This window comes from Python bivittatus, unplaced genomic scaffold (genome assembly GCF_059951505.1).
Source record: "Python bivittatus isolate LINGU-HERP-01145 unplaced genomic scaffold, Pbiv_v1 ctg000480_np1212, whole genome shotgun sequence".
Lineage (NCBI taxonomy): Eukaryota > Metazoa > Chordata > Lepidosauria > Squamata > Pythonidae > Python > Python bivittatus.
In genome coordinates, this window is record NW_028277075.1 from 102,413,815 (window position 1) to 102,426,671 (window position 12,857).

General features: G+C 35.6%; 1 protein-coding gene across 1 annotated transcript in view; it reads left to right on the forward strand.

The window, feature by feature from the left end:
• The window catches only part of SLC4A10 (solute carrier family 4 member 10), a 190,614-nt gene that overhangs the window by 73,780 nt on the left and 103,977 nt on the right, over positions 1-12,857 (forward strand). The window contains exon 3 of the mRNA XM_088146648.1: positions 7,526-7,672. Coding sequence (XP_088002774.1) covers positions 7,526-7,672 — 147 coding nt within the window. The remainder of the gene's footprint in view (positions 1-7,525; positions 7,673-12,857) is intronic.

Sequence of the window (12,857 nt, forward strand, 5' to 3'; positions counted from 1 at the left end):
CTCTGCTGCGGTCCCTTAAAATTAGCTGTGGAAGGTTTCCAAGTTTAGAGCACATTTTGAAGGCACCTATGACCTGCAGGAGGAATTGAGTTACCTTCCTTTAGATTGTGCTGTAGTGGAAGGACGTCGCTAGCTTCCACTATTTGTATTTCAACAAAACGTGTGCAGTTAATTATTTAAATATCTTTTATTTTCTGTTACACCTCTTAATGAATATCAACTTGTTAATTATAGTATCATTGATCAGAGGCTACCACGTCAGATCCATGAAACAGTTAAGTACATGGATAGGTATAAAAGAACAGTCCGGCTAAATCAGGACAGGTAGGTGTTTTGTTTCTCACAGTGGCCAGCCAGATGTTTCTGGGTCTTCAGGATGAGATGAGGATTTATTCTTTTCCCAGTGTTGTTCCCCTGCAGCTGCTGTTTGGAAGCACACTGCCCGCATCTGGAGATAATGCTGAATTTCAAGTTTAATAGCTCTTATGTTACTTTTTGGGTGATTTTTGTTTTAAACTATTGGGCTACTTTATATGATACCTAAAGAATCTGTGATATTTTTTTAAAAAAGTAGTAGCCTTTGATTGACCTGTCTGTCTTCCATGAATTTATCCAGTTCCCTTCTAAACCATTCAACCATCACCACATTTTGCTGTCTTGGATTCTAGAGGTGAATTATGTGCTCTGAGCTTTATTTTCTAAAACTCTTTCTAATCAGCTTCATTGGATGATGCCTGATATTTGTGAAAAAAGCTTCTCCCTGTCTATTTTCTCCATGCCAAGTTTGAATTTATATATTTCATGATTTTATCTACCTCATAGTTTATGTCCTCCTTCAATCCTTTTTTTCCCTTTTTTTAAAAGTAATTTTTATTAAAAAAAAATTATACAAGCTTAAAAAAACTACAGAAACATAAAAGGAAAAGTAGAAAAAAGAAGGAAATATAAAAGACTAAAAAAAATGCATGATAAAATGTCCCTTCATGTTTTTCACTTTTCCAACAATAATTAGAAGTACCTTTATATGCCTTAGACAATTTCTCTGGTGTCATATAACAATGGTACATCATTTTATAAAAGTTCTCTTTTAAATTGTAAGACAACATGAATTTCAAACCTTTTGACCAGATTCTCTCCCATTGATCCATTTGAATATTATAACCAAAGTTCTTGGCCCATTTTACCATACATTCTATAACTTTTTCTTCTGTTTCAAATCTCAGCAAAAGTTTATAAATTTTAGCAATCACATGTTCATCATTTGTACATAATTCATTTCCAAATTTCATTTTATCATATTCTATTTCTGGGACTTTCTATCTATGTTTAATCTTTCTTTTAATCGTGCATATGAAAACCATTGACAACTAAGTCCCTCTGCGGTCAGTTGTTCTCTTGATTTCATCTTAAGCTGTCCATTTTCCTGTACTAACAAATCTTTATGTTAACCATTTCCTTTGCCTGCTGTTTCTTTTCTGTAAAATGCTTCTTGGGCTGAGGCCAACAAAAGTATTTTTGGGCATCGACTGGTTGTTTTTTTTTTAAAGCAACTTTATTAATTTTCAATAAAGAATAAAATATAAGGAAACAGAAAAACAAAGAAAAAGAAAAGTGCAGAAAAAAAGAAAGTCAAAAGTGCAGAAAAGAAAAATAAAAAGAGAGAGAGAAAGAATAGGTGACTTCCGACTCTCTTTGTTGCAGATACAAATATAGAATACATGCATCTTTTACTCTAAACATATAACTAATACAAAATACTTCTCTAATCCTAAAATCTAATAATTATCAAAACCCCAAGTCAACATGGCATTTTACAATCCCAAGCAAAAGAAAAACAAAAACAAAAGCAATTTCCAAACAGAATCAAGACTAACCCCTCCTTTTAAATTTCAATACACTATGTCACTGTCTCCACCACTACCATTAATGTCCAGTCCTAAATATCTCTATGTTTTTGTCATCTATATGCATATAAAAATCTCACTAGTATTATCATATACCATCATCCCTTCCTAAAGATAATAGAAAGCACTTTCATATCACTCATATTTCCCACCCACACTAATATTCCTTCTATAGTCGTAGTGACTTCCCCATTCAGTCCTAATCAACAAGAAACCCCTCTAATAACTATCAGGAGTCACAACCTATATTCATTTTTACTACTATTAAGCAACAATAATCTTAATAATATCGTGATACAGTTCTGGTCCCAAAAAATTACCATTAATCTATCAGAAACCACAGCCTATGTTTTAACAGATTTACTTTGTACACTTTCTGTTTACTTTTAAGTGGTTCATTCTTTAATCCTAACAGATAATACTTCACATATTGAGTCTTTATTATTTTCTCCTTGTCGTCTTCTTTCAGGAGCAACTTCAGTACATTCTCTTTATCTTTTAGTAGTTTAAGACCTTCTTTTTGTAGATCCAAAATAGTGTTACCATTAGACTGATCCAAATTCTGTTTACTCTTAGAGAGCTCATTCTTTAAACCTAGCAAACAAGTTGAATCTTTATTATTTTCTCCTTGTCTTCTTCTTTCAGGAACCATTTCAATAAGTTATCTTTGTCTCTCAGTGATTTAAAACAATATCATCATTAGGGTGATCCAAAGTAACTGTAAATCCAGAATAAGTTTCTTTTTCTTTAAGATCCAGTAAGATATCCATCTCTCTTTCTTCTTCCATATCTTTATTATCCATATTATTCTCCAAAACATCCAACTTGTGTTCAACTTACCTCACATCAATAGCAGGCTTATTTAATTTAGCATCAAGTTGTTTGTTCAAATTATCAAATTTATCCTCCACTGACTGAATTATTTTTTCTGCAAAGTTTTGAGACATAATCTTGAAACACTCATCCCTGTAGTTTGCTCTCTTAATAGCTATAGTCAATAGCGCTCTCTAGTGTCCAAAATACTAATTATGTTCTATCCGAAGTAAATAGTGAAAGGGAGAAAGTCCCTTTATCTTGTTTAAAATTCCTCTCCAATCAGGGCCAATTAAGTAAGAAAACAAAGCAGAGTTCACACAGTTCCCATATCCACATTCCAATATCAAAAACCCAAGTGCAGATTCACCAGAAAAAAAATAATAAAAAGAATTCTTACATAAGAACTGAACATGTAATCTGATACAAGATTAATAAAAAGTCCAAGCCTTTGCCTTTTTTGCTGAATATATAAAACTCTTTATCCTAATCAAAGAAAGAAAGTCAGTCTTTCCATGAAGCACCTATAGTAGCCAGAAGGAAAACATACACTGTAACTAAAGAACGCCTCTCTTTAACCCTATAGAAGTAAACAAACAAACAAACAAAAAAGGTGATTTTGAAAACGAGAAAGTCAGTGCAAGTGTCCGTTTTCTTTGTTTGGCTTCTTTGCAGCTTGGAACTTGATTATAACCCCGCCTCCCAGCTGATCACTCACCAGTCGATCCCGAAAGTCTCCGTTTCGAGGTCTTCTGGGTGTGAAAGGCTGTCCAGAGGTTGGAGGGGATGATTTCTGGGATTCTCCTTGGATCCGGAGAATTCTTCAGGCTCCAGGAAGCCTGCCTGAGCCTAAAAAAGTCTGAGAAGATGACTCTCTGCTTGAAAAGGAGAGCCTAGCATGCACCATTACTCACCGGAAGTCCCTGGGATAGCCTGGGTTTGTATCTATTTCATATTCGTAATATAGCATTTTTATAATTTTTATAATGCATAATGATTTTTAAAATCTACATTTACTTTAACTTTATCATACCATAAGTAACCATGCCACTCAAAACTCAGACCATGTCCTTCTAATTCAGAGTCCTTGATCCCATTTTTTCTGAGCTGGAGTCCCAAGCATTCTAACCATGTTTCTTAAGAAAGGTGTTTAAATGCACAAGGATAGACAAAGGATAACTTAGACCCCATCAGTGTTTATGTGAAGTTGGTTATTGTTGTTGCCCCAGTGTGCATCACTTTATGTCTAATTGAAGTATACTATAGCTGCTATGTGGCTGACCCTTCACACAGTTCCAAAAGATCCTCCTAGAGCTCTTCATAATTATGTTTGTTTTTTAACCACCCTGAATGATTTAGTTCATTCACCAGACTATAAGACAAGGGGTATTCCCAATGAAAACAAAAAATAATGAAAGATATATTACTATCCTTCACAAAGTATAAATGAATAGAGAATCCTATCAAATGTCTGCAAGATCCAGTCAGCACAAATGGGAATTACTCATCATGACTAGCACCCACTGATAATGAACAGGCATAGAAAAATCAGTTGCATAACTAAACACTTAGAACAGGATAATTATTATTTATAGTGAACCAGTCATTCCCAGTATTTGTGGAGGCCAAATCTCATCATCCTGAATGGTGCTTTATTTGCTTAATCCTTTTCTTCCTAGTTTCAAATGGCTTTCAAATCGGATAAAATTCTGTTGAATATAAAATCAATAAAGTACAGAAGTTTTAAAAAACAGTGCTATACTCGATAAACTAATCTTTTAAAAAGTTGTTTTTTTATTTTCTCCTAAACATTAAAGGAGAGAAATGCCTCCTTAGGGGGACTCATTTCTGAGCTTCAGAGCCATTATAAAGAAGTTGCTGTTTTTCATCATCAAACTATGTTAATAAGATCAGTCTTCTTTAAAGTTCTTGCTTGATAGGGAAAAAAATAGCAAATCACAATCTATTGTAATAAAGCAGAAGGCAAAGTACAAAACTCTAGGCTCTGAACAGACTGAATGAGCAATAATTCTGGGTTCATCCTTGGTTAATAGCTGCTGAGCCAAGTTATAATCAGCCTTAGTTCCTGATGTAAATGAGCTTCCAAACAGCTGATAGGATAGATGGAATATTTTCCTTTTCTTTTTTGTAAAGAGATTCAATTTAATGTAGATTAAATGTTTGCTTAGTTGTATATCCTTTGGATGGCAGTTCCCTTGGCCTCTGATTGGCCAGTGCAGGAAGGAGCAGAGATGGAACCATTATGCACAATAACTATTATTTTAAGAATATTTCACAATAGTATGGGAAACCTGTGGCTGGGGCTGTAGTACATGAGAGGGCAGGGAAACTCACATGATGTAACAGTTCCTCTACACCATCTATATCTGTGTGTTGTTGTTTTTTTATGAGGTGGGAAATTTTTATCTGGAAGAACACAAATTCATGGGAAGCCCCTGCCTGCAATTTGAAATACTCCAGACAAGGCTTATCACCTCAGTGCGCATTAGGTCTCATGTTTCCTGTTTATTCCTTAGTTTCCATTCTGTCTTCTCTTGAGTAGTTATCATCTGTTACAATCCTCTAATTTCCCCCTTTTTTTGAATCCCAAATTATTGGTTTCTGGGCTACAATTATCCTTAGGAACACAGAGTTTGAATAGTTGTTTGCAGATGTGCTCTTTTCCTTCCCTGATCCTTTCCTCATTCTTCTTCAGTGAATGCTTGCATTGCCCTATAGCAGCAGCCATTTCTTAGGAGTTTTCTATCCCTTATTTTTATTTAGAATCCTGTCTAGGAGACAATGCCACTTTGATAAAGCCATGTTACATCATGCGTAATCAATTTTAATCAAGATGTTCCCAGGGACATTCCTTTTGTCTTGTTTCCAGGGAAACTGCATTAATAGAGAGGATGACAAATGCTGTAAGGTTTGATGAGAGCCAGTATGGTATAGGGCTAGCATTTTAGATTAGGAATCTAGCTTCAGATCCCTCTCATGCCAGGTGACCTTTGGCTGGTAAAGATGTTGATCTACCCCATCTCATAAAGTTATTGTGGATTAATTACTGCTCTGAAAGAGGAAGGGAATTAGAGAAAGATACCTTCAGGCTCTCCTCCCAAAGCAAGCTTCCTCTAAATCATTTGTACACCATTATCCCATTGCCCTAGACTTCACTCATTACTCACCAGAGTCTGACATGAGTCTGAATCTTATAGGGTTCTTGCAGGAGTCCCCCAACTTTCCACCTGCCCCTATAATCACTTCTGTGGGCTGGTCTTGCTTCATTGTTCCTATGGCCTTAACTGTACTTCACCATTCCTACCATCAGCAGAAAACTTTTTTGAGGCTGGGATTCCTATTCATGGTTTTTTCATTCATTCAGAGTCCAGATGAAATAGGTTTCAGTGACCATCAGGAGGCTCCTAAAACTAATCCCCAGTATATAGTCATCTAAAGTGAGAAGGTTCGTGAGTTCAATTTCTGGTAGAGGATCTGAACCCAATAGAATAACATTGGGTTATTCTATTGGGTACATGCTACCTGTGCCTGAGGATTCCCCATATGGATGAAATTGGTCATGTGGTGCCTCTTGGTGGTCACTGTAAGCTCCTACAGATAAAAGAGGGTACCTGATTGGAGGGTTAGACCTATGTCTATGCAGATGCAGATGGAAGTCCCAACTGGAGAGGATTCCGTGATTTTTCCATGTAGTATGATAAATGATAAATTTGGATGTATTTTCCATGTAATATGATAAGTGATAAATTTGGGTGTATTTTCTGCTCTTCCTGGAGTCTGCATGGGTTTAGCTCTTCCATGTTTCCTTCCTTCCTTGTGATGCAAGTGGCATACAGTGTTCCTCCTCTTATTTCCCCATAACAATCTTGCAAGGTAGGCTAGGCTGAGAGAGAATGAGTGGTCCAAAGTCACCTAGTGAGCTTTTAGGGTTAAGGTTGGACTAGAACCTGGGTTTCCCTATCCCTAATCCAATACTTTCATCACTCCACCAGAGTGCCTCACACATGAATATAGTTGATCTCCCTCCCTCCCTCCCTCCCTCCCTCCCTTCCTTCCCTCCCAAATGAAATGAAACTTTTAAAAAGATAAAAAATAATAGTAATTTACACTGCCGGTTATTACAGTGATTTATACTACATATCTAGTTTTGTACAATAGTATCAAAATATTAATATGAACGTTTTACTTTTTTTATCCCCAACTATCTGTATTTCTATTTGTGTTGTATCTTGATTGTCTAAAGATGCTGTATCCCATTTTATCATAGTGTTTAAAATCTTATGATACAAGTAGTTGATTAGGTGGGGAAAATGACCAAATTGGTACTAGCACTGATCTTACTTTTCTAACCTGTTAACATTTACTTCAGCTGTTTTATCATTCCATTTGGTATTTCATTTATTATAATCATAATCTTAGGATTGTTTGGAATGCCTTTGAAACTATAATTTTAGCCGTATTACCATTACTCAGACTATTGCTGTTTAAGTGTGTTAGAATTAAATCTCCCAGAACTCCCAAGAAACATGGGAAAGACTGGGCTCCTATATGGCACCACACACACACTTGCGGATGCACCCACGCACTAGCAAAGAAGTGTGTGTGTTATTATGCATTTCAGTCTGTTTGGCCTTTTTCTCATTTTTCTTTCTTTCTCCCCACCTTTTATCCATTTTTAGGACTTACATTCACAATGTTCATACAGCATGAACATTATTGTAGTACTAACATCTTAATGTTAAATGCATCATCAAATATACTTACATAGACTATACTCTCTTGTGTAGGTCACAGAACTTTGTTTATTGGGGTTCATGTGCCATTGGGTGGAAGGAAAAGCCATCGCCGCCATAGACACCGTGGACACAAACACAGAAAGAGAGACAGAGAAAGAGATTCAGGATTAGAGGATGGTCGAGAGTCTCCTTCATTTGGTAAGTCTTACTTTAATGTTGCGTTTCATAAAAAAATGCAGAAAACATGAGTTGATATGTTCTGGTCCAACTGAAGTTTTGGATGCTAAGGGCAGTCCCAAGAGGAACACGTTAGAATAAGCATGTCAAGATGACACCAGAGAATATGTGATAGTGATGAGGTTCCTATTTCTCAGAATAAAGCAGTGCTGGTATAGCGGGCAAAGCTAGAAAATATTATTACATATCTAGACAAATTAGAAATTGTAACAGACTGAAGAACACTTGCCTGCAACCTTAATTCATAAAACAGTGTGCAACTTAATTCATAAAATAGTGTGTCATGTACAGTAGCATATTCCTCGGAACTGGATTAATACAGTCCCCCTACCATCAGCATCTCTTTCTTCCCAGGACTGAGTTGTTTTTTACTCATGTAAAAACCTGGAGAATGGTAGAATGAAGGAGATAAATCAATGGGACTGAAAGGCCATAGCTTATTTGAAGACATGTCAACCCTCTAACAAGAACCTTCTACCAGACATCCAAAGCACAGCCAGTCTTTTGTAGCTCACCTAAGCTTGCTCCTCAGACTACACTGACTCCCACAAACTTACGCACCCTGTAGAAAGGAACAAATGCCATCAGTGGGTACAGCAGAGGACATTGTTATAATGGCTTACAGATGGGGTGCCATCTTGCTGGATCGATGAAGGGGCTTATTACTAGTGCTAATTGTTGCTATTGTTGGTTTGTTATAGATTTATGTGAAAGTGGTGGTTTGGAAGTGGGTAGAATCATATGAGGATTTCCTTGTCTCGACATTCTTTCTGTCACTGCCTGCTGTAATCTGAAATTTCAGTGGACCCTTACTTCCGGGAGCTGTCCTGATGACATTCTTACAGGATTGGATACTTATCTCTCATTCCTCAAAAGAAGCATTCACTCAGCATTTGAATATCTTAACTGTTAATACAGGAAGATCTGGTGAAATTGTGTTTTTGATTTGCCGTATGGTCTTTTTGCCATATATTTTCCTTTCCTTTGGATGTGTACTAAAAAAAACAGTATATTATAATGCTTTAGAATTATAGCTGTACATGTGAAAATCTATAAAAAGCCATTGCTTTGTTAACAAACAGCTTAATGCCCCAGTCATTTCTAATTCTTATTTCTCTTCTGGTCCTTTTACCCCCTATTTTTTCCTTATTTCTGCTTCATTTCTCTCCTTTATTCCATTTGAAGAACAAAACAGATTGCCATTCTGTCTTCTCCACCGCTACTCTTACTTCCAACTATCTCAGATTATCTATCTCAGATAAACTGCCTCTCTCCCTCTTCTTGAATTCTTGTTTCTTTTGCTCCTCCTCACTAGGTAGTACAGTGAGCGTTGAAAGCCCACTGCAGAAGCTTTGACTAAACCATTATCATTTTTATTTGCTGGTTAGTCTGTACTGACCTTTTGCTGGAAGCCATCCTGGAGTGAAAACATCTTAAAATATTAAAATCACAAGAAAAACACTGGAAATAATTTACAAATTTAAGAAGAGCCGCATAAGTCTGATATATTCTACATATGTGTACAAAGGGAGATTTCCTGCTATCTTCCTCTGCCCTGAATGTCTTACACACCTTCATCCAAGCATAGAGGCCACCTCCCTCTTATTGCTCAATGGCTCAATTTTAAGCTTGCTGGCATAGAGTTCAGCTTTAACAGAAATAACTCTGGAGTTGTCCCATGCTGCTATAATTGCGTTGTTCCCCAGGAGAAGTTTCTGATGGACTTTATAATGATAGAAAATACTTTTCTGCCTGAATAATAATATAGCTAGTGAACTGCCACTAAAAGTACATAAAGGATGAGAATACTTTCAGTATTATACTAAAAAGACAGACCTAATGAAAACATAGGTGAATAACTTACTGCAATGCAAAAGAATATTTTAGGTTCTTAGAAGTGCCAGTGTAATTTCTGGAGTAAACTTTACAAAGCTTTTATTTTAAAATGTATCTAAATGATAAGCATCAGCAGTACAGAAGCAAAATGATATGACAGTGATCCTTTAGAGAAGGACTTGAAATCCTTAACATCCCTCACTGAAGAATATGAGGGTAGGAAAAGTATCTTTAGAAATAATGTCCTTAATCAGAGAAAAGGTAATAGCTACATTTATGGGTGACTGGAAACCCCTTATAGACTTTTTGGATGAAATGGAAAAAAAATGCAGCTATGACTTTCGGTTTTGATTATTAGAAAAAAAATGGAAAATAGAAAAAAGTGAGGTTTTTTTGTAGTCATAGAGTAAGAGATAATTTTGTAATTATACTTATATTTGCTGCAGAGAAAATCAGAAGCTTCTTCTTTCTATTTCTTTTTTTCTTTCTCATTACACTTTTTCTTTTCCTTTTTTTTCCTGTCTTTTTTTCTGTGTTCTCTCTATTTTGTATTAGTTGGTGTTAGTTTTTATGTTCTCTTTAAAACTTTTAATAAAATTTAATTTAAAAAAAAAGAAATATGTTATCAATAAGAAGTAAGGGAGTAAAAATGGTCACAAAAGAGGAACAGAGAGGCAATACAAAATGATGTAGCTGGATTTGTTTTAGACAAATTACCAATGCTGGAAAATCCTAATCTAGAAAAATGATGTTACACATCACTGTCAAACAGGTGTTTGTGCTGATTCATTTTGTGTGTTATTCAGACGTTTATCATATTTTTTTTAAAAGAGAGAATTTGCAAAACTTTCAAAAGGAAATCTACAATGCATATATGGTAAGCCTGTTTCATAACTAAGTTTTCAGCAAAGTGAATGTGACCTCAGATATGACCATTTTTAAGCACTTATGTCATAAGGAAATCTTTTCCATTTGGACCTCTGATTACTCCTGATCAAACCATTAAGAACACTAGCTGCTACTTCATGTAGATGTGCACGGAGTGTTGCTATAAAAATTGAATCAGAAATGATTACAGTTTTCTTGTAAAATCTGAATCTAATACAACATATTTGTATGGCCTTAGGTTATGCTGGTTGGCTATCCCATATTAGAACAACAGAGTGAGTACTGATTGCTTGCTCTCAGGCAAGTCTTTCATAAAAGATTTATTATTGCCACTGGAGCTCATATTGTCTGTTAGAGGAAACTATAAAGCCAAAATCTGCACTTACCTTTTTCAAATAGATGGTTGAAAGCATCCAATGCTGAGGATGGTCACGAGGTCCTGTGAGTGATCTGTACAGTGGTGCTTAGTAGCTGGTAAAGCTATTTAAACCCTGGGGGTAAAAGGTAGAGCAACAAATAAGAATTGCCAATAAAACTGGGATTTAATCATTGGAAATTATTTATAGAGGAACAGGAATGCAGTTTACCATAGGGTTGTATCCTGACCGTAAGTAAAGACTCCTTCAGGCTTGACACCTGGTGATTTCATGTCCATATAGTCTTCTTTGCAGAAAGGGCTTTGCCGTCACATTCTTCTGGGTTGTTTTTTTCAATGTACTCAATCTAACCCAGCAGCCCAAATAATCCTTGCAGGTCTCCTACCCAAATACTAATTAGCCTGATCCAACCTAACCAAGATCAATCCAGTGCTGCTAGCTGTTGAGATATTTTGTTAGTACAGGTCATATGGAAAAATTGAGTTCACGTTTTCTACCTTTTTAATTTCCATGCACTCTTCTAGAATAACTTGGTTATTATCATATTAATAGACATGATATTTCTTCTGTCATATTTCTGATTATTGTATTTTTAAAAAATCATACAAAGCCCCATATAAAGGTTTTCCTCTTGACAACTGCAATTTTTGGAAAATCTTTTTTTGCCATGTTTTATAATAAATCTTTTACTGATAAGTGTAAAAAACACTTACATAAGAGGAACAGACCTATCCCTGCAGGGAAAACCCAAGATGAACTTTATATCTGACAGATTTTTCCGTTGATCCATGATTTGTTCAAAATGGGCTTATTACCCAGGCTGTTAATTTGTTGGTGGACTTCTGAGTCATTGCCTTTCTTTGGAATCTGTTTCTGAATCTGTTTACATGAGCACTGAATCACAGGGTATTGTTAACTGCCCACAATGATTTCTTGTTTCTGTAATAAGAATGACAGTAAGGTACGAACAACTATAATACACTGCATCTTCTAGAAGTTGTGTCAATGTTGTTTACATGATAACTCACTTGAAACATTACTCATCCAACCAGGCAACTTGGACACAGCAGGACTGTTGAGTGGCACACAATTATTTTGCCTTTGACATTGGGTACTTCCTGTGGGGCATTTAAATGATGAGCATAGGTAGCCTGAACAAATACAAAAGGCTAAACAAGCATAAGCTTCTCAGGCTACCTGTACAATCTAGAATTCTGTGTTATCAGGTTGAGTGAATAATGTCTGAATAGATTTGGCGAACGTTGGAGGCATTTATTTGATTGGCTTTTTAATATGAGCTGACCAAAAACTCACTTGCTGACTGATAGAGGAAGCAAGTTATTATTTGGTTTTTCTCACTTCCCTAAAAAAATCTGCAAATATTAAAAGAAATTGTTTAGAAACTGTACATTGATTTTTCAAGAGAAACAGTGCACAAATGCATGGAATGAACTTGTACTTGAAAACATGAGAATGTTATAGAAAGCAAAATGGAAAAGCCATCCGTTCCCAGAGTTGATATTTGTATCAATGTGAACTGAAAATAAAATACATGTAAAATACCAAAATTATTGATAAAATAAATAGGAATATTTTGCAAAAATCCACAGATAGCTCATTCAAATGTTAATCCAAATGATTAAAAAAAGGGGGGGACTTTTTGGTTGGGATTAATCAGAGATTAGCAGAACATTCTTGTGCATGTCAGAGCTCTAGTGAATTCACTGAAACCTACTCTGAGTAACCATGCCTAGCAAAAGAAGGTAGGAAAGGGTCTCTTTTACAGTACTGATTTTTTTTCTTTTAATTACTGGATCAGTTTTATGAATGCTTGACCAAATTACTGCCTCTCAATATCTCAATTTATCATTAGCATTTTGATATGTAAAAAAATAAGATCATTCATGAATATGTCTGTCTTTTTGCATCCTAGTTTATAGATTTTTCACTTGGTGCTGTAGAAATGCAGGCTGAGTTGGCCCATTTCCTGTTTATATCTCTGGAATTTCTGATATACTTGTTGATGCTAGCAAGACTCTTCAGAG